General features: G+C 37.1%; 1 protein-coding gene across 13 annotated transcripts in view; it reads left to right on the top strand.

Annotated features, from left to right (window-relative positions):
• The window catches only part of PTPRM (protein tyrosine phosphatase receptor type M), a 454,918-nt gene that overhangs the window by 234,785 nt on the left and 196,501 nt on the right, over nt 1-23,632 (top strand). For all 13 annotated transcript variants that reach the window (XM_042031127.1, XM_042031137.1, XM_042031118.1 and 10 more), the window contains exons 10-11: nt 1,992-2,193; nt 5,882-5,984. In XM_042031127.1, coding sequence (XP_041887061.1) covers nt 1,992-2,193; nt 5,882-5,984 — 305 coding nt within the window. The remainder of the gene's footprint in view (nt 1-1,991; nt 2,194-5,881; nt 5,985-23,632) is intronic.

Raw genomic sequence — 23,632 nt, forward strand, 5'->3', positions numbered from 1 at the left:
CTGTTAAGCTTCTTACCTGACCTTACTACAAAATTGGTATTGAAATGCTTTGTTTAAAAGAAACCCCACCTAAATGAGATACGGTGTAAAAGAATAGTTAAATTGAATGGTAACCTATTGATACTGTTTTGAAAACTACTTTATTGTAAGAGGATAAAGTGTTATGAAAAAGTATGAATTGATTTTTTGTTAAGCTAACAACTTTCTAGCTAGTTTGACAGTTGCCTTTATTCAGGAATCAGAATGGCTTAGTTAAGTGTTAATGGTGTTACTGTTGCTAGGTTAGTGTACATAGAAGCACACAGTGGTATATCCCATTTCTACTGAGGAACATCCCTGCATGTCTAATTCCATTGCTGAGGAGTACACCCACTGTACGCAGGCAGTTCATCCTTAAATGTATGCACACACATAACTCCATCAGGTGTATTGGGACAGGTGTATTCAGAGATGTATTCAGAGCTTGACCTGAGTTCTGCATGATCCATGGAAGAACTTACTTCACTGTGGAACATCAGCCCCTTAGCTATCTAATAACTAAACACTGAAAATATTTTGTAAGAATCTAACATAGACGGCAGAATCTGTATTTAAAACCTAGTTGTGATGGTAGTTGACTAACCTGTGTTTTAAAATCTATAAAAAAAAGTTATGACCCACAAGCCAACATAACAGCACTTAGCATGAGATACGGAGATTCATGTGAGCAGTATGTTACCTTAATTTCTTTACTGATAAAAAGTTCAGACAGTTGGTAGTTTAATCTTCTGTCATCTGTTAGAATTAGAAGGGATAGTTGGGTGCTTTTTAAGGTGCTTTGAGTTCAGTTTATGGATGAGGATTTGTAGAGGATATGCCTGTATCTACTGAAATAAGGTCAGGGTTTATCTAAATGGTATGAAAGTTTTTATTACTAATTTTCAGCACTTCATTGATGTTATATTAGATGGTTCATATAAAAATCAATTTTCATTAAGTCAGCAGTTTTAGGAAATTGCAAGTGTTTAAGGTATGTAACACCAACACTTGGATGTGTCTATGTACTGTATTATGGGTCTTCTTAATTAAAGTGATATTGAATAAGTATAGCAAAAAGAATGTCAATTACCACTTTTAATAATAAGGGGTCTGGAATTATTTGCGTAAAAATGAAACTTTAAAAGCAAAGAGGAGGGGTGAATCATTTTCACTTTTCTAATTTTTTAAATGTCTTTCATATTTTAAAATTCTCATTACAGTGCACAGAAATCAGTAATTAATAGAAGAAGTCTGGATCAAGTTTTACTGTGAACTTACATTAACATTTCTAATGAAAACTAAAAAAACTGTTTGAATCAAGGAAGGAACTGAGGATACAATATACACTGCATATATTACTTAACATTTATCTTTTCTTTCCTCCAAATGAGAATCTGACCTAGGTACAATATAATAACCTGAAAAAATCCAAATTAGCAATTGTAATAGCTAAGCTTCAGACTAAAATAGAAGCTTTACCCAATTTCTGAAAAATTTGCCTTAAGCTGCCCTTATCATTTTTTACAGATAACCTTATTCAGGGCAAAGTGTAATTACAGTGAAGTCAGCTGGAACTTGGGGTTTACACCCCCTCTTATTTACTTCTCAGTTTTTACCTGTTTGTTTTGGTTTTGTTACTGGTGCTGATCAAAACCAACAAGTAAGATGAATTCAAAATGTGACACTGTTAAAGCCAGCATCTTGAAGGAATTAACGTAAGCCTGAACCCATCCTTTAGAGTTGTAATCCAGCTGCCTCTAAGTCTCTGTATCTATAAAAGTAATAACTCACACGAGTTACGACTCACAGTTCCTGTGCTTCTTCGTGGGATTCAGGATTTGAAGAGTGTAAGAGAGTAAGATAGCTTATCATAAAATGTCTGACAGTGCATACATCAGAAGGCTTTACTGGATAAAGATGCAATCTCTGTCCATCTGCTCAAGGCAGTTTATAGCTTTCTTGTTCTTTTGCAGATCACCTACAAAGCAGTCAGTTCCTTTGACCCAGAAATAGATTTATCCAATCAAAGTGGACGAGTCTCAAAGCTAGGAAATGAAACGCACTATCTCTTTTTTGGACTGTATCCTGGCACTACCTACTCTTTTACCATCAGAGCCAGCACAGCTAAAGGCTTCGGACCTCCAATAACAAATCAGTTCACGACTAAAATATCAGGTACTTGATCAAAGAATATTATCATTTCCTTATGATAATGAGTTGGGTGATTCTTTTCTTGTTTACTTCTTTAGAATTTAACAAGCAGCAAATTGAAAAAGGGAAGAACACGTTCATCCCCGTAGATGTCAAAGTGACATATATTACCATATCTGAAGAACTTCCAAGTGCTTAGGTATTAGCTAGTATTTTGAAATTCCTGTTCACAACTGTAACATATCACTCAAGAAACCCCTATGAATTATGTGTTTGCAGCCAGTGCCAGCTGCAGTTGCAATATTTAGCATAGGGTTTTTTTGGATCTGAAGATGAGGGTTTCATTCAGAGCTTAGTCAGCCTTGACATGATTCTAAATTAGTACAGTAACAGTGCTGGAAAATCTCCTTAATGAGCCATGAACAATCGAGAGTAGAGCAGAGATGCTGTTCGTGTAGAGCTCGCTTAGAAACTGTAGTCAGCTGCCAGGCTGCCTGTGTTCCTGACAGGCGTGGGGACTGAAGTGGATATGAAACTGTATTAGCCGAGAACATCAGGACTAGTGGTTTTCAGATAACAGCAGCATGACTCTGTCACTTCTGCAGATCCTTGACCAATATTTCAAGCCCTCCCTTGAGGCAGAAGAGCACTTCATTGAGGGGATGGAATGTTATTGCATCCTCCAGAATGCTTATGTAATTGATGACAAAATGTTTTGCAAAGTTACAGTTGAAATCCCTTTATTCTTCACTTCTCTACAGTCTGCTTCAGAATTAAACTGGCAGTTCAATGATAAATTGGCCCCTTGATAATATTTATAGAAAATTGCCTTACCTATTTGTGGTCAACTGTGCTTTCCAGAAAGCATTTGTGTACAAAATCTTCTCTTTTACTCTCATTCTGTGTACTTCTTCCCCACCCACCCCTCATTTTCTGTCCTCACTGGAATGAAAAAAACTGACACGTGTCAATCAGAAATAAAATTATTTCTTCTATATTGTTGTAAGAAAGGGCAGTTAATGCAAGGTGGAAATTATTGCCAGTGCAGGTGTTTGTAGAGAAACAAAAATGTTGTTAGTTTTCAGGTTAGACAATTAACTCTGTATGGAACATGAAACATAATCAACACTCATCAGTAAAGATGGAGTTTGTTTTCCATCCCCCTTCCTATACTGAGCAGAAATTTCCTCCGTCAAAAACCAATTTCTGACACAGCAAAACTTTATATGAGTTAGGATGATGAGACCACCCCTTATTAGAATGAGGAATGGGGACTATTGAGTACAGATGAGAATCTGAACATTTGGGCATAGTACTGGACCTTAAATTGTTGTTTTCTAAAATGATAATGTCACCAACAAAAATTCACTAGTGGGAACAGGCATTGCAGGCATGCTTGAGGGTGAGACCTCAGTGTGGCGAGGTTCTGCGAACTGTCTGGTCTGCACCACACTCTCATTGCTTCCTCTTAGTTACTGTACTAACAAGGAATGTTCATGCCTTGTCCATAGGTAGTTAAAACCAATCTCTGATGAATTTAAAATAGAAACAAAATGTGTGTATTTTTTAATATACTTGAAAAGTCACGACTGGCATTTTAGCTGTTGAATATGGAACCCTCTTTGCAGTGCTATTGGCTGTGATCTCATTGTCTCACTGGAAAGCTTTGAGGCTCTTTGTGGCCAGTGCTCTCCATTTTGGACCGATGTGAAACAGAACTTCTCAGCGTTTCTGGATGAAAGTTTCACTATTTTTTGGAACAGATTAGGTGCAATTTGATCAATTTCTGCATTTTACTTTGTCTAATTCTAGACTGCCTTTTATTCTAAATAACAATCTCTTAATTTCCTAAGTGTTTTGAATAGTACTCTTATATACTGTAAATAGTGGTTGTGTTTTATTTTTATATTATGTGAATATTTCCTGTTTTCTCTGCTTGTTGGTTAGTTCCTTCTTTACGTGTAGGCAGTGTGGAGGAGGAAGAGTCCTAATTTAGACAGGGAAAAATGGAGAAAAGAAAAAGTAGCCAGGACTAAAGGTTATGACTGGGAGAACCACCTGGGACAGGAAGATAGTTTTGGTCTTTGTAGGGATACTAAAATTAGTAAAGAGAGCTAGTAGGGACTTAGGAGTCATAAATTAGGAAAATCAAAAGACTTGCTAAGGTATGGGCAGGAGACTAAGGATGAGAAATGACAGAGCATTCAAAAAATGTTCAGAGCTCATACAGCTTCTTGGAGATACAGTTCCTGTCCGTCCTTGTTTTCAGGATGGTCAGGTTGAGAATGGGACTTTATATGAACAAGTTCTGGATATTCAAAACTGCAAAATGTGCCTGAACCTTTAAAGTAGTGTGTAATAGTATGACTTTAGTGGGTGCCCAAATTACTTAAAATGATTAGTCTAAATGTTAGTGCCTTATATCCAGGATTGTAAACAGAATAAAACCCTCTGAGCTTACAAGGAGGTTTTTGAAGATTAATTTTTTTATTTGTGAAATATTTCAAAACTGATGAATAGCAATGCAAAGCAGTGGGGATTTTAATGTTTTCACAGCAGACTGAGGAGTTGCGGAGCACAGTGCAATCCGTAATGCAGTCCGTCCTTGGATATGTAGGGCACTATGGATAAAGAGAGAGAATGTCGTTTACCTTTCAAGTAGATGCAGATACTACTGGGAAAATGAAAATTATTCTAAAATACACTTGATAATAATTTGCTAGAGGTTCATATTACCCATATGTGAAGCATAATACACTCTATTGGTATGGTGCATGCAAAGTATCCAGTAAGATGAAACTGTATGAATTGAGAAGAACTAAATGAATCTTTGGAAGCATCTTCTAAGGAAAAGATCTTACCCACCAAATGTATTTTCCATTTTAAGCGAGAATTAGTTTAGGGAAGTTAATTGCCCAGCCTTATTCCTGCAGTCAGAAGAGACCATTGCAGTCACCACTTTTTGTTTCTATAGCCTTTAAATTTGTTAATTGTGCATCTTCATTAACAACTGAACAATAAGGATACGGCAGCCTGTCAAATAACCAATTAACTGAGTAGCCTTCTCTCCAATGTAATGATACAAATGTGAGTAGATGATAGCTCTGAAGAAAGTAGGAACAGTAAAAGGCAATAACTGAGGCATCATTTGTTTTAATCACAACTGTAAATCTTTAATGAAGACACAGTTTGCAAAAGTGCTGAGTGAGGCTTCAAACTAAGATGAACCCTCATCTTGGTGGACAATAGACACAGGACAGTTATAGCACTAGTTAAAATTCCAGGAGAAACGGATTCTGAGAATGCATCCTGATACAACTGACATACTGAGAAAGCTGGGCTCAGTTTCAAAATCTATAGTCACTTCAGCATGCACATTTGCAGATGCTGTTCTTAAGATAACTTTTCATTTCCAAGTCATGGATTCTCAATAGTTTCTGCAAACTTACTCACACTGGTATCTGTTTCCTGTCTTGAAATTGGCAGTGAGCTAGTATTTCTTTATTTGGGATTTGTTCTTTATTTTTTTTCCTGAAGTTATTTAACAGTTGTCTCATGCTTGCATTGTAACAGAAAGCATCTTAGACTTGTAGTATATGGTCTTTGTATTTGAAGAAGCCTTTAAAATTCCATATGCAAATAAAGATACAGCTCTTGGAAGAAGAAATACAGGAATAATGATTTATTTGCCTCTTTTCTTTTCTTATTCTAGCACCATCTATGCCACCATATGAACTTGAAACACCTTTGAATCAAACTGACAGCACTGTGACAGTCTTGCTGAAACCTGCACAGAGCAGAGGCGCTCCTGTCAGGTACTGGGGGAAAAAAATCTTTATGAAATTAAAAAACAAATTGATTGATTTCTTGAGCGTATTTTCTGGGGATTTTCTACACAGCAATCAGTGTCTACATTCATGTCTGTATTAGCTCTAATTAAATTAAATAACTGAAGAAAATGAAAGTGCTTTGATGTTGAGTGTTCATGTATTGTTTAAAGGATCCAGATGCAAGTGGCTTGTTCTTTGAAGATAAGGAACAAAGCCATAGTTCTGTTGTGTGGGTGGCTTCTTTAAGGTAATTGCTTACTACAGTGTTATAAGTTCAAGGGCATATCACATTTTTTATGCTGAGCTACTGTCTTTAATATTCAATCTTCTTGTTTACTCCACAGATTTAAAATAGTCAACTCTTAGTAAGTTAGCCAATTTAAACAGTATGTACTGTAACATTCATAAAGTATTTACATTATTTGACCATGATAGCAGAAATAATAGTTTAAAAAATCAGCCTGGAAAATCAGTATCTTGGATTCTTTAGTGTTGTATAGCATCTGTTAATGACTTTCCAGTTTTCAGAGGTTTATCTCCCTGCCAGATACATGGTACTATGTAAGTTTTTCATTGATTAGAATAAAAGATGCCTGATTTTCAGTGAAGAAGACAGAGAAATGGTTAGATTATTTTAAATGAGAACCAGTAATGAGCTCAATACTCTGAATAAACAAAAAACAAAGATGAGAGAAAGATTTTTCAGAGCTATATTTTGTCTAATTGTGTATCCTCCTTAATACTTCTATTACTGTAGGAAGAGTTTCCATCTATACGGAGTGGCTATCAAATATTTTCATCCTGATGCTGAAATTTGTGATCATTTCTGTTTGGGAAATACAGATCTGGTGTGCTCATACATGCATGAATGAAAATAAATGTTTCTTGGGTTTCTTCAGAATATTCATACAATTCATATAATTAGGGTTTTTTCTGTTAGTTATATATATTATATGTACATAGGTCTGCATTTTGGAAATGCTATCCAATCATTCATTCAGACAGCTTTTTAAAAAGAAAATCTAGCACATTGCAGAAGTCTGAACCATCTGAGAAAAAAAGCAGAAAACATTAGAGCACATTTAATGAAACTGATTTAGCAGGTTAGTTTAAAAGCAGAATTATTTGATATTTGTCTGACTTTATCTCACAAAGCTATAGTGTAGTCCTTCTGAATCCAAGCATCTGGATGAAAATGATAGAAGTTGGAGTCATTGTTTAAACATGAATGTATTAGGCTATTAATAAAAAAATGGTTTCAGTCCTTTTATCTATATCATGTACTAAAGATGATTGGCTCCTGTACAGTAGTGACATATCAGAAACTTCACTGACAATAGAAGGGAGCTCGTTAGGAGATGAAAGTCTGCCAAATAAGTGTTTGAGTGGTTAGGGAAATAAGAGGAGAGGTTTAAAGTGACATGAAGCTATAGAACTGACAGATAGAACACACAGCAGCAAATTTACCGAGGTCCTTTGCAACAGGTCTTAAAATAAAATGAATGCTGACTGCAAACTTAGAGTGTAAATGCTGAGTGAGGCAGAGTGAAAATGAAAGTAAGAATTTCTTAATACTTCTAACATTTTATAGTACATTCCACTTGCAAGCACACTGTTTGCAAGACACATTCTGCATATGGATTTTATCATCTTAATCTGTATTCATTGGGTGTTAAAAGTTTAGTCATACTTCATTTATCCACACCACTAGGCAAGAAGCCTTGTCTATTGATTCTGCTACAGCTACCGGCTTGGTTAATGCAGATATTTGAAACGGCACTAAACTTGCAGTGTAAATGACTGTTGTTGTTTTATTGATCTACACATCAGCCATGACACATAAAATTCATCAGTTCCTGAGATGGAGAAGGAGAGCACAAACTGTCATTCAAGTCAACAAAGCTGATACCTGAGGTCATTCTGAAGTCCAGCTTTTTTTCCTGTGGTTAAATTCTTTTTCTCTTCTTAAATAAGAAAAATCTTTTTATTTTATGCCACTTAGAATCTGCACACAACGAGCACAACATCAAAGGAGAGAAGGCGTAACGCTGATTGTTTAAATGTTGATTCAAAAAACCAGACTTTATAGAAATGTTCAGAAAACTGTTTACAGTGATAAAGTACACATTAATCATGAAGGCCAAATGGCATTCCACGTTGTTTTAGAATTCATAAGACTGGACATGATTGAAATGTATTTTGTCAGATATTTAATACAACAAATACTGCTTGTTTTGTCTCCAATTTCAGGTCCAGCATGCTTTATGGCTGTTGCTGTCTTTGTTTCAAGGAGATTATTTTGGAATTATATATACTTAAAGCAGTAATGCATTCAGTAGTGATGAATGTATGCACTTCTTTAACAGCTGGCTAAGCCGTTTTGATTTTTAGAATGATTGTAATTTGCAAGGCTTAAATGAAACAAAAAATGTTTAATTTAAGATGATCGTTCTGTGGAAATTGTGTAATATGGGTCTTATTGTGGATATTCTCTTGTTTCAGATATTTCAATTTAGGAGTCAGTAAAGTTTTGAAGAATTTACATAAAAAGCATACAAATGCAAATATTTTTTCTATGAGGGCCCTTCAACATTTGTTGAGGGGGGACTCACTTTTCCAAGGTAATACCATTTGTGTATTTTACTTCTTCAGGGCAAGTTAGCCTAAATTTTAGAAAACTCTGGGGCCAAATTTTCTGCAGATGTTTCAATTGGTCAGTGCCATATACTTAACTAAGGAATGCTAATTTATTGCACAGATCTGGCTCATACACAGGAAAGAGAACTGTAACGCTCGGTTACTGCCTGCATTTAGTGCTATTTATACATTGATCTGAGTTAGAAAGAACTTCAGGTTGTTTGTCACATTCCATTATAAAAGGTTCTTGTGATCTTTCTCTGAAAAGCATTTTCTTGCAAGGTTTTAGCTTCAGCAGGAGAAGCAAGTTTTCTTTCTTGCACCTATTTCTATTCACTCTTGCTGTGATTAAGGTCAAGTAGTGTTTCCACTTCTTTTATCTGTTTACATAAGCAGCAAAATGTTGTCCCCATACCACCCTCTTCCTGCTATTCTGTGCCACATCCTCAAAAAGCTTTAATAGTAAACATCCCAAAGATTTTGGCTCAGGTAACACTGAAATCACCTGGTGATAGCAAGCCTCTTTGAGGAGCAGACTCAGAAAGGAGCAAAATGAATAAGAAAGAAAGCAAGACATCCAGGCTCTACTCTGCCTCATGAACTCTTTTTCTTATTACATTATTACAGAGTTTGGTTCAGCTGGATTTGCCCCATTAAACTCTTCTGGCCAGTTAATGGCCCATTCAGCCAACCTTTCTACTCTTACAGACACCACAGACATTTGGTACTTTCCTATTCCAGTCTGAAATGAAAGAACAGGATGACCAAATGTGTCAGCTAGCCAATCCCTGTGGATGCAGTACTTGGCATTTGGGACACCAGAGTACTTCCTGCTCTGACTGCTGTGACTATGTGGGATCAGTCGAGCAGCATCTGGGGCTGCAAAGCTCAGACAGGATGAGAGGGAGAGAATTGCAGCAATTGCCAAGTAGTATAATTTAAAAATACATTAAACAAAACATGCAGAAGGAAGCAAATAAACTTTGACTGATGTGAGTTGAAAGCTAAGTGTTCTGGAGTGAAGGTAATCTGTGTACTCTCCATGCATGCCGTTTATCAGCTGTGTGCCCAACTTCTTCAACTTGCATAAATAAGAACTCTACTGGGAAAATAAAACAAACATCTCTTTACTTGAAGTGCTTAATTTTGAAACATACTTTTAATCTCTCTACCTTGAAGAAGTAGCATTTATTATACTTCAAAAGGCCGTAATAAGATCGTACAACTTTGCAGTACAACTGGGAGCTACCACAGAAATTTCAAACTACGTGTTACCTAAAGCGATAAGCACTCCTCTCACACTTTGTCAGAGGGACACATCATGAGGTGTTCAGATTGCCTAAATTTCACAGAAATGGACATTTCTTATTGGCCTAATCCAGACCTTTAAAGGCATCCTGTAAATACTTGGTTCATTGTCACATGGTCCCTGGCATAGGAGCAGCATGATTCACAGGAAATTGAAATGGTGTAAAGAAACCTCCAATCTTGACAGTCTTCCAGAAAAGCCACTGCCTACCTTTATTCTTGAAACGTACCATCTTTACAAAAATCAATCACTTGGTCAAGAGATGAGCAGATTTAATTGTTTCACTGGCAATCAAGAAATCGAAATAAAAACTAGCAAGCTAGCCAGGCTGTTTGGAAACACATGCAGATATTGTTGGAACTCAGAAAGCAGCAGGATTTCAAACACTGAATACAAAAGTTACGGGATATTTTCCATTGCTGTGCAAAGTCCATGAGACACTTGAATTGCTGTTGTGAGCACGTTGTAGCCACAGGCCTGGGCCTCAAAGTTGCAATCCACATCTCAAAGTTCCTGATATCTCAGTCTGAGTTTCTGTGTTGCATAGTAAGTGTGCAGTGTTACTTACTGTGCATGAATTATGAAGGCAGACATCATGAGTATAATTATAAATTCAGGATATGTGAAAAAATTAGTTTTGAAATGGGAGAATGCTGATTGGCAACCATAAGAGATGTTAGTGTTCTGTGTGGGCAAAAACATGGCAAGAGCACATGCAAATAAAGACATTGCAATATCTGCATTTTTAGCTATGTCCTCTCACAATTTCTGCCTTGCACATTATGTAATGCTAGCATGTTATTGTAATTTCCTTCTATTCCCAGTGGCATTACATGGTAATGCAGTAATGAGAAAAAAGAAAATGCTATGTAGACACAGCTGAGGAGAGAAATATCAGAACTGTACATTAATCAGCAGAATTTGGAAAGCTTCCCAATAAAATGAAAAGTGAACTCTGGCCTTTCAAGAGCTCACAGATAAAACAGTCTGGATATTAGGTGGATTTGTAATAAAGAAATGGTTATGTTGAAATAATGTAACTATACATGTTCAAGTAACATTACTTACTCACTAATATTCTGAAAAGCCATGTTCAAAATACAGCCTTTCAAAATACTGTGAAACTACAGGATCTAAAGAGCATGAAGGGAATTTACTGTCCATTCTTTAATTTGCTTGCTATGAGCATCCTTTCTATTGCTTAAGGGTCTGTAAACATAAAGGCCTGAACTGTGTGCTGTAGGGTCAGCTCTTTCCAAATCATAGTTTTACTACCTATAAGGCAGCCAGTAAACTTGTTTGAGGATGTCTGTGGTAGAGAAGGGATTGGGTTTTATTAATTCCCATAATTGTCACTTCTTTATAGCAACAAGTATAATTATTTACAGCAGAAGGGTCAATTTCTGTTTCATTGAGGGAACAGGACAGTAATTGCTTATGCTATAAAAATGCTGTAATTCTTTTTTGTTATGCAGTAGAACTTGTCCTTGGATTTTTTAGTGTGAATTGAGCTAAAATTTATGGTACCTTTTGCCTGGACATGCATGGTGCAGCTTCACATATCCTGTTAGCTTGTTCAGAAATTTCCATGGTACTTTTACTGTGTCTTTTCACATAGTCCCTGGGTAAAATGAGTATTGATCCTTGATTTCTTTAAGTACTAATTTGTGTCACTGAGAACTCAGCACATAATGACATCTGTCATTTAGCAATTAATAGAAGTTAATCCATAATAAATAAAGCAATTCGAGAATAAGAGAGAAAATAGATTATTCCATATCTCTGAAGAGATTATATTTCACTTTCATAACTCACTAATACTTTCTCACAGATTTTGGTTATAATTAATGACTCAAAAATTTGCTGCACTTTTAGGAGGCTCTGCTCTTCTTTTTTTTGTTTTAAGCTTCCTTCTACATGCTGGCCTTAGGTAAGTTGCAGTGGAGACCATATCTTTGAAAAATTCCTTATGATAGTCTTCTCTATATTGCTTACCTCTCATTCTGACAGGATGATAGTCCAGTTCATCTGTACTATGTCTTTGTTAAGATTCTTTGGAACACTGGGTTTTTCCAATCTCCCTCATGAAGGCTGAAGTCCAGCAACAATTCAACCAGTGAATCATTAACTCTTGGAACTCACACCTGTTTTCCTGGCTCTGGACTGCCAACATAAGTCAGAATTGATAAAACACGTTTTTCTAAAATATACTTACTAAAATGAACAGCCCAATCTGTGAGTATGCTCTGGACTGCCAACATAAGTCAGAATTGATAAAACACGTTTTTCTAAAATATACTTACTAAAATGAACAGCCCAATCTGTGAGTATGCAAGGAACAGAACGGGGTCATTTTTTCACGATCCCTTTCAGAGGAATGGCTACTCAGTGCTCAGGTTAACATACCTGAGCTCAGACCATAGGTGTGCGTATTTACCAGTGAAATTTGTATGCCCAGTACCATTCTCTTGTACTGAGGCCAACAGGCTAAAACCAGTCCATATTCATACTGCAGAGCTCCCAGGCACCAGGACCCCTTAACAGATTGCCATTTGGGAATGGGCCCTGATTGATGTCTAGGAATTTTGGAGAGAGTGGTAGCTGGCTGGTGCCACAGCCCTGCTGGGGACCTTTCCAGTGATGTAACAGGGAGGACAGTGTTGCATAAATAGCTTAGATGGATTTTAAGCAGCTCGGTGTTAGCAAGTCTGAGCTACCTGTTCTCAAGTATCATTATGTTTCCAGTAAAGCAGCAGAGACCTCTAACTAGAAGTACAAAGTTCCTGAAGCTCCTCTCAGGCAAACAAGAGACCTGAGGTCCATGTTCTTTTCTCATTGGACTTTCAATGTGTTATAATTTAGATGGTATTTAAATAAAAACAGAAATAATGGAGAGAATAAAGAGAGTCTCCATTTGATTAGACAGGTTTCATCATGTATGCTCTCCTAGCTCTCTGGTTTTCTTGTATTTGTGTTTTCATGTGAGGCCAGCTTCAGCAGGAGACCACAGTAATTCTGTACAGATAGGTGGGGTTTGGGAGCAGTGTGGTGAAAGCCTCTCAGGTTGAAAACAGTATTTAACCCCAGCCTTTGGTTTCTGCAAACCTGCTGGAGTTGTTAGATTGTTGTGGAAAAAGCTGGTATGACTGTCACATCTTTCTGAGAGAGCTCAGACACTTGTATCTTAAGCAGATGTAGACCTATACAGTAAAACCGAAATAAAGTGCCTTTTATGTCTTTAAGTGTGTCCATTTCTGTCTGAGTTTAGGAAGTTCCTCGATTAGGGCCATTGATCATCCCAAAGAGACAGTATGAGAGGTGCAATCCTACTTCATGTCAGAGTAGCCCTCTGGGGTTGTGAAGAGACGTGTTTCTCCCACTGAGTGCATAGGGGGCTCAAATCTCCTTCTGGGTGCTTGCCTTGAGAGAAGGAGGTGTTTAATGTAGAGACCACAGTGAAAGAATTATGAACATCACTAGAAATTACTGCACTGAACGATTTTTGAAGGAGATTCAGTTTAAACATATCCAAGTTCAAATGCAGAACCAGAGCATTCCTTGAAAATGTAGGAAAGATGTGCTGTTGCTCTGTGCTTACTGAAGTGTGCCAGGGATTTGTTTTCATTTTACTGTGTGCTGTGGAAGGATTGAAGGGGGAGTATGTGAGCCAGCTACATTTCTCCCAGTGGTTGTTGTACAGGATTATGTGGGGATGTACTTTGTGGAGACATTTTAAAGTAGTTTTCTGGCAGTGTGCATCACAGTAGCTGAATGTTGGTTTGTAGCCGCAGTGCTGAGTGACCCATTCTAAATTCCTGTAAAACTGTGGTTAGGAATTGTCAGGCACATAAACCCATTGCTGTCTTTGGGAGCTTTCACTGTTGACCTTAATGTGTATTATGTACATGCACTTCCCATGTCCTCATCTGTGTGAAATTAGATTTTCCACTGTAGCTTATCATCTTACCTCAGTTCTTTTGTTTTTGTGAAGGTTTGAATCCCATCAGTATTTTTACTCTCAAATTCTAGATGCCAAAGTGAGGTGTCCCAAGTGAAAAGTATGGTGTCACCCATTGGACTAAGTGAGCACTCAGGTCAGTCTTGCAGGTCATACTGGAAGCCCTGTCTGCTTGGGCCCTGTTAGTGCTGAAGCCTTGGCAATGTTGTACATCAGTTTTTCTGTTCTCTAGCTATGCCATATACTTTATATTTTTTGTGGTCCTCAAGATTCAGTTCCTTTTCTTTCGTAAGTATTTAAGTTAACTGTGTATTTTTAAGTGGTTCATAAGAGCTCTAAAACAGAGACTGTGATATAAATACACGTTCACTGTGCTGTATAGTGACGTACTGAATTATCAACTGAGAGGTGACTCAATGACATTCTGCCTGTTTTGTTTATAGATCTAAAATATAGATACTGCATATTTTAATCCATTTGACAGTAATCCTGCCTGCAGCATTGGATTGGAACGTTGCACAGAAAAGACTGAATAGCCTTCAGGACGAGATGCAAAGTTTGCCTTTAATGAGCTAATAACGAGGATGTGTATTGTAAGATAGAGGCTCATTTTGGAAATAACAGAGGAGAAGAAAGTGTGAATGGATAGCTTACAGTATGACTGATCATCAAAACACAGCATGACTGTGAAATAGGCAAATAGACTGTGCTCAGCAGGTGGGGCTTCCAGCAAAGGCGACAAGCTATGAACACCATTGTACAAGACACTGGCAGACCTCATGTGAACTCCTATGCCTCGTTCTGATCTACCAAGAAATACCAATATACTGGCACTACAGCAGTGGAGTGTTTTGGCATAAAAGATCATGGAAAATCTGTGTTACATGTGTAGGATCCAAGAGAACTCAGCTTGTTTTTTAGCTAGCCAGTTAAGGCCAAGAGAAGAAATGATTCTTTTCTAAAAATGCATCAGAGGAATAACCTTCAGAGAGGAAGGAGAGCAATTTCAATTTAGAGAGCATACATATAAACAGCTCAAATATAAATTCTCTACGCAGTGGTGAATTGAAACAGGTATGTACACCTGTCAGGTAGGTGGTGCTAGTTAAAGTCACACAGCACTGTGGTGCCAAAAGTACATTTTTCAGTTTTTTGTACATGACAACCCCCAGCAGAGCACAAACTTTTGGCAAGATTCTCACATGGATCAGAATTGACTGAGTGACAAGGAGCAAAAAGTCAACAGGATTTTTCTAATAATTTAGGTTGCAACACAATAGTAATCAGTACCTCTTTAATGGCTTTTCTGTAGATTCTTTGACAACGGTCATTGACCTTAGGAAATTTTCTTCAGTATTGTGATTTTTAAGCAAGCTTGTATGAGCCCTTTATTCACTAGCAAACACTAAATGGCTGCATTAAAAAAAAAATTCTGTTGCTAATACTTAAACGTATGGCAGGACTGGGGTTTCCAGAACAAAGTAATTTGGGGCAATTCCTAACACTCAGTATAAATAATATTTGATTGGGCCATTCTAAACCATTGAACTATTTGTACTAAAGTGTTTTGATCATGTGTTGCAAGCAAACAAATAAATGCTTTTATTTTATACCAAGTAATGTTAAAGGAAACAAAAGGATATAGAGGAGTGCTACATGGAAACAGGAAGAAAAGCTATAGATGCACTCCAAGTGAAACACTGTCATTCCCCATACTTGATGCTGAAGGAGTATTCATTTTACTGAATATTAACATGAAAACTTTCTGTTATGCTGTTCATTTAAGTAGGAAGGGAAATCACTGGCATTTACAACAAGCATCATGACTCTAAAGCATTGCTAAGTAAAAGCTAATCTGCTCAACCGGATTACATTAAATGACACAAAGAAACATTAGAGTCACTTACTGGGCTCTACAACTGAAAGCAGCAACTCTTTACTCAGGAGAAGGGTAAGTGCCTCAGCCTGAAACAGCCTCAGAGAGTGGTAGGATAGATGTGTAAGGCATTATAATAATGTTGAATTTGGGGAGAAAGTACCATGGGGAAATCAGATGAGGACAGATGAATTAACTGCGTTCTCACATCTAGAGCTGAAGCTGTTTTCAAGATTAGCCTCGTAGGGTAGTAGAAGCACAAGGCCAAAATCTCATCTGTATTTAACAGTTGTGCTAATCCTGAACTGTGCAGAATCTTTTATCTACAGCCAGATTTCCTGTGGGAAGAGCTGCACAGTGTCATGCTGCCAAGGTTTCTATGCCACCTAATCCTACCAAAGTCATTCCCAGTGCAGGGAGGAGGAAGAGGTATACCTCCACTGACAGAATAGAAGGTCAGCCTTGTATTTATCCACAGAAGTCCTGAAAAACTGGGGATGATGCCACAAAAACTGACTTGTTTTCTGTGTCTGCCTGCATCATTCTGCACTGCTGATTAAAGTGCCCTGCAGAGCCTTTTTGTAGGGAAGAAAGAATGAAAATGAACACAGTAATCTCCGTTTCCAAATTGCTGGACTGGAACCCACTGCATTTAAGTTGTGGAAAGAGACAATAGCATTGTGAGGTGAGAATTCTGTTGTGGTTATTTTTGCTGTGGTCTTGCTCTCCTACAGCAGAGCCAGCAGGAGGAAATGTGCCTGTGCCTTGGGTGCTTAAGTGATAATGCTGGCTTCTGCAGTTGCAACTGAAGCACAGGCGTGTCCTGCCTTCCACCAATTTTCCCATGAAAACAAAGCATCTGGAAGGAGAAAATGGACAAGTGAGACCACATCTTAAATGACTGTAGTGGAACTGTTGGAGCTAGTATCTCTGTGTGGTATCCCCTCATTGAATAGATTAAAAACTTCATATCCACTGTGAGTGCTTTAATGAGCAGTAAACAGTTTTCAAGCTTTGAATCAAAAAACCTGTTGAAATTGGATTGTGTATTCAGTCAGCTGCCTCAGCAAATATTTTTCTTCCTGTGCTGCACACAAACCAGCAGATTGCAGGCATCCTTGAATAAAGGGAGAAAATAAGCATTCTCCCTGTACTTACAAACTGCTCATTTTAACACATGTATTTTGTTAATTCCCCAGCTCAATTCAGTAGTGAATTTCCAGTGCACAGCTTTGTAGAAGTTGTAGGATATGTTTAGTGTTAACAGTATTATTAATCCATTAGCGGATCTCCTGCTCTAAATTCTACTTCTTAATTTCTGTGTAATATCCAGGCTCCTTGATCAATTTGCATATTAATTTACATTCATAAATAAAAGCTGTGCAACGGGCCATGGTCATGTCCATGAACACTGGTGTATTTGCAGACTGTCCACACCTCATGGACACCCTCCAGGGCATAGTTACAGCATTGCAGTAGTCTATTGTTTACTAGAAAATATTGAAGTAGAGTATCACTTACTCGTAATCTTGTAATCAGTTTTCCTTAATAGAATTATTTTTTTAATTTATAAACCCCTGAAGATATTGCAGTGTATGTGCAGATCTTACTGTCATGATTTTAAATCCATAAGCTGTATGTTTTTCTTACCTTTTGCAAACTGCATTTTCTAGAAGTTTGTGGAGAACAGAATGAAAACTGCTGCTCTACGAGGCAGCATCACACATAATGTGCATAAATTGGGAGTTGAATACAAGAGACTGAGCAATAATATATCTTTATCATTTATGTATGGATTTAGATCTGAGGAAATGTTCCTATTCCTTAGGAACATCATATTGTTTCTCAAAGTATTTTCTTCATTGCTCTTATAATTTAACTTTGTGTAGCTACTGATCTTCTTCATGGCTATTGAGGAAGAAATCTCTTGCTTACAAGTGGCTCTGGATTTCTTTGAAAGTAAAAATTACTCAGGCAGGTTCTTGCATGAAGACTGCTGCTTTTTTCTGTTACTCCATTCCTTTTAATTCCAGTATAGTATTTTGTTGTATTATATCCAGCTTCCCTGAAAACTGTAGAATGAAAATAACATTGTATAGTATTTATTTAAAGAGAGATGTTTGAATCTCAAAATTATTTAGTGGAAATGACATAACACATTCATCCCATGTAGACTTAAAGAACTAGGATTGTCTCTTTTAGGTGAGAATTGGCCTTCCCGTTTTCTTGAGAATCCAAGTAAACTGGTCAGTCAGACCTTGCCAGATGTATTTTCTACATAATTTGTGAAAACTGAGTAACAGCATCATATTCTATCATAAGAAAAGTACCTAGTTTGTGTCTTCTTTCTACCCTGCCTCACATAGCAGGATGGAACCAGGTGGAATCTGATGGTTTGAGTGCCATCAACAACTTTGCTGGAGCTGAAAGTGTGTTGTAATGAATCTTTGCATTCCAGTCATAAGCAATTTTGAAGCAGTAGTTAGCTGTCTTTGAATATCAGAAACTCAGGCATACAGTTCCAGAAGCAATATTTCTGGTTCTGGTAAGATGGGCTGTGTGATCTCACAGATTGTTGCATATTCGTTTGCATATGTTCAGACTCCTGGAATTTTCTTTCGTATCTTCCTCATTGATCTGTACTTCAGTACCATTGTGCATCAGCGTTTTCCTTCTCTGTGTCAGGTTGAAAAGGAAGGATCAGTCTGACCTGACATGACTTTCCATTTTGAATATTTCCTTCAGATCCCCTCTAACTTCGTTCTTTTTTAGACTAAATTATTTTAGACAGTTCTTTTGAACTGTGACAAGACTTTACTCCTTTTTCCATGCTTTCCTGTTGTTCTGTAAATTGGCCTTGGCAACCTGAAAACTGGTGAGTTAAATGGTGTAATATTGGCTTGTAAAAGCACTTTGCTTCCTGTACCAAGATACTTTTATCTTGTACTTACGAACTTACCATTTTTCTGTGTTCTTTTTAAAAAGAAATTAAGCAAAGAATGTAAAGCTGATTAAGAAGCTTTGAAATGGTCTTTGGATTGTTCCAAGTATCATAAATGTAAATTCATTGAAAGTCTGTTTTCTGGCTTGGTACCAAAATATATCTCGCCATAGTTTCAGCAAAATTTGTTGAAATAGAAAACAATGTTAATAGAGAACACAGTTCCTCAGACAATGAGAATCTTATTTTATGATCTAATGGCACATTTTAGCCTGCAGTAATAGATAAGGTTTCTCAGTTCTTACAATTCGCTACTAAGCATAAGGTTTCAAGGTCATATTATTTGATTTGGACTAACTTTGGATCACAGCTGTGCTTGTTTGCAATCTGGTCACATTCTGTTAAGTCTTTGGTAATGCATCTAACTTCACACTCGGGTAAATCAAACTGATGAACAAAAATGTATGTATTAAGAAGTCTTAGAATAACTTGTATTCCACTGCTGGTATTGTATGAAAAACAAGCAAACCAAAAAAGAGGCTTTCTAACCTTGGTAGAAAGTGGTATAACCACATCTGCTACAGTTTGGTTCTGAGAAACTGTCAATCTGACTGAAATGAAGACTTCTAGAATAAACTGCTAATTCTTGCCACCATATAAGGTGATCATTTTGCATACTATATATGATATCTAACCTTTAATCACAATTGCTGTGTCCTTGTGCTTGTTACAAATTTCTAATTACTAAATTGCAGTGACATCAAAGAAAAAATACTCAGATAAAGAAATCTTTAAATTAGTTAAGTAAAAAAAAAAAAAGCAGCAAAAGTCTTTCATCTTGACCTAATTTACTTGAAATTCTATGCCTGATGTGAAGATTAATAACAGGTGGCCTTTTAGGGAGCACTCAGCTTGAGTCTAATGTTCTAGTTGTTCTTTTATTATCCCAAACATCTATAACTAAAGGATTTTTTCACCGTGCCCTTTGTTCACAATATGGGACTGTAATTGAGTTCATATTTCTCGCCCAACCTTTCAGCTGTAATTAATATTTTATTATATCAGATTTTATCACTAAATAGCCTAGCAGCAGGGTATTGAGCCACACGCACGCTCCCACACACACATACACACACAAAAGCCATAGTGACTTATTGATGCCAAGCAAGTTGTATGTAATGAGTTGTGGTTGAGAGAATACAAAATAAATTCATGGTAGCCAGCTAATATTCCAAAGCAATTTAGAACTGATCTTATCTTGATCAAACCAGGACAAAGAGAAATTAAAGTTACAAGACTGAAATACTCAGTGTTGTGTTACTATATCAGACATGTGGCATCTAACAAAAATGGTCTGTGCAAGACCAGCTATTAACTGTTATCATGATTATATTTTAGGAGCAAGACCAGTTTAGGTCATATGCTTTTTGTACTAAGTTACACACTGTCCTCTGAGCTCTGCTAAGCACTAACACCTCCACAGCATGACAAATACAAAAGTCTGAACATATAAGTTGATTTGCTATTTGTCCTTTAAACTGGAATAAACCAAGATTATTTCCTTGCACTACACTGCATACCAAGGGGATGGTGGGTGTTACTCAGCTATTGTGATGGAAATAAGGTGTTTTTAATACAAATTTTGAAAGATGGAGAAAGTCTTATCATATAAATATCTGTAAACAAGATTGGAGAGAAATGTTTCATAAACCTAGATAACTTTGATGATCGGTGGTTTTTGTTATAAAAGCTTCCCACATAACTTGTGACTAACTGGCATCCCTGTTCTCGGCAGGTTTTTACACGGAAGTCTCTGCCCTCCCCCACCTGTCCCTCTCTGTCTCTCCCTTTTTTCCTCTGCATCCCTCTCTCTCCCCACCTCCCTCTTGCCCTCTTCCTCCTTCACTCATTGCTTTGAATAGGTGATTGCTGGAAGAAAGTACTCAAATTAAGAACAGATCACTAGCAGGATAGTATAGAACAAGCTCTATACTTTAAATGGCTTGTTCATTGTTTGATAACAGCAGAAATAGCCTCTTGAAATCTGTATCTGCAACTTTCTTTTTAATTTATTTTTAGTTGTTTGTACATACCCAAGCCACTTAGAGGATGAGTAGGCCCTTCTTCCCCAAGGGAGAGCTCTGTTGCAGAGGTGAAGAGGAGCTAAGCTTCCTCACATGGTCAGGAGAGGAACTGCCATGTGTTTCTGGCTACAGAAAAGTGTAGTCTTGCTGTGGTGGGAAGGATGGCCTAGGAGATCCAGCCCTGAGACTCGATGCAGATGTGAGCAGAGTTTTATATCTGGTGGGGTAGGGACAATCTGTTTGGCTTTCTGCAAGTCAATATATCATGCTATCTTCATTCCCATATCTAAAGTTAAAATAAGTGGAAATAGCCTTTTGCACTCTAAAGAAAAAGAGCAAAAGATACTTATGTATGATTGTGAACAACTTGGCAGTGGTGAGGAGTGTTGTAATAAGCAGATGTATGTATAGCTCACTTGACACTGTCCATGCCTTAACTGTGCCTCCCCTGATGGGGGAGACTTTTTAGAGTCTTTGCCAAGAGTCCGAGAGACGAATGGGAGCTTCAGCCTTCTCTGCTTTCAGATAGTTGTTTATTAAGTCTTATCAGAGAAATAGAGCCACTAACGTGACCCAGACATAGCACAAAGCAGAGAATGCAGGAGAATGCCAAATTATCAAGATTACACAGCCTTTTTAAAGGTAAATTAACCAATGGTCACTAAAAGTGTACATTATTTTTACTTTTCCACCAATGTATAATAAATCATCTTGTCACGTAGACAGGAACTGCAGAATTCTTTAGTGAATCATCCCAAACTACTTCTACTGCAGAATATGGAGTAGTAGAAGAAAAAGAAGATGGTCTGGAGATCAACAGCAATCCTCCATTTTGAAGTTTTTTGCTTTTCTCTACTTACTATATTAATAAACCCAAAAACTCTTAATTTTTTCACCCTGTGACAGTCTTACATAATATTCTATCACCTAGTTCACACCAGTGTAGATTCTAATTCTTCCCAGAGGGTAGGCAGTTTTCTCCATGGACAAAGGTCAAAAACAGTGTTGTCCAGGGGGGTAGAACCCTTCAAAACAGGCAGAGAAATATTCTCTGCACTCTGGGTTCCCACACTCACTCTCTGAAAACTTTTTTTTTTTTTTTTAATTTACCTTTTCCAAGTTGACCACCAGAAAATTTTAGAAGAGTGACTTTGTGGACTATTTTGTGGAATTAGTAACCTCACAATCTCTCTGTGGTTTGCATTCATTTTAAAGCCAAGTTGTGAGAAGACTGTAAAGAAAGTAGGAGGCATCCCTGTTTTGTACTGCTTGGTAATGAGGTTGGTCTCAAAGCCCTGGAGGATCTGAAGCTTTAGGTTAGTTCAGTTTAGACCAGCATCATTTAAGTTAGTAATATTGCTGCTTGTGGAGTGAGGTCAACAGCATCTGGTTCCTAGAGGGACTGAGTTGTTTCTCTGTAGGAATAAAACTTTTCACTGGTAAAATGAAGAAAGGGAGTACTCCTTGTCTTCTGTGTGCTATATTACTTGTCCAAGATCAGAATTAAACTTTTTGATGCGTAAATAAGTTAAAGTTTACACCTGATTTTTTTTCCTGGTTTCCTAAGAAAACAAGTCTTAACAAGATCCTGTTGATCTGCCTGCATATTCCTTCCTTCCCTCATTAGTATAGGACCTCTTGGAAATTTTCAAGCAATAGTTTGAATTTTGCATAAATAGTAAGTGTCTCACATACTTTGGAATCTCTGTGAAAGACCCATATTAGCATCTGAAGGGATAGGCTGTGTTAGAGTATGAGTTAGTTCATTTCATTTGGTCCATCAGCAGAGAGCTACAATTCCCATACCAGCAAGCCAGTGTGTAGCTCAGAAGCAGCCACAGCATGTGTTGCTTCTTTACCAGCCAGTGTTTGGGAGATACTAAAAGGAGCTGAGCATATTGAGGGTGGGAGCTGGGTATCACAGGTGACATGTGGAATGGAGATGGGATTATGGCATGTTCTTGGGTACACATTCTGAATTTCTTGCAGTAAAACTTGTAGTGCCTTAGTCTATTTATAAGGCTTTGAAGCATCTTCTGTTTCAAACGGCCTTTAAAAAACCCAGTCCCTGATCAATGTAAATGTCCCATGTACATGGAAAGAGCTGTCAGCAGAGATGTTTTACTGTTGCCAAAAAGTTAATGGTGACATGCCCATCAAAAAGATTATAAGCTTATGTTTACCAGAGTTATTTATGGAAGAATCCGAGCATCAGTTGGTAGACCAATTCAAAAAAATGCTCAGTAGATCACAGTGAGTGTACAGAGATCTTGTAGGCAGTTATTCTTGGATAACAATTCCCCCCTCCAGTCTTATGAAAGTATATAATACGATTTCTCAACTCTATTATGAAAGAAAGTAATTTTATAAATTACACACAATTTGTTTGTAAAAGGTATTTGATTTCATAATATAGCTATGAAATCAAACACTTTTTGCAAGCATACTGTGTGTAATTTATAAAAACGTAGCTGACTGTAAGTTGTTAAAAATGCTTTAAGTGTATCTATATTAGATAGACTTCATTTTTATTGTAAAGTTGTTAAAAATGCTTTAAGTGTATCTATATTAGATACACTTCATTTTTATTGTATCTTTCCTACTACTACTTTTTATTTTCACTTCTTATTTACCAAACAGGATGATACATGTCAAGCTGTTTTCAGTACATTATCTGTTCTTTTATTTTCTTCTTCTCTACATTCCTACCTTGTGTAATATTTTGTATTCTTGAATATTTCAATCTTTTCCTAGTTTTGTTTTGTCTCTCTCTTTGTTTTTCTTTCTATTTTCATATGCACAATTGCCTATCTGCAACATTTCTTTTT

The sequence above is a fragment of the Corvus kubaryi genome, unplaced genomic scaffold, assembly GCF_017639235.1.
Source record: "Corvus kubaryi isolate FWS band 111438036 unplaced genomic scaffold, C.kubaryi_AGA036_p1.0 132, whole genome shotgun sequence".
NCBI classification, from domain to species: domain Eukaryota; kingdom Metazoa; phylum Chordata; class Aves; order Passeriformes; family Corvidae; genus Corvus; species Corvus kubaryi.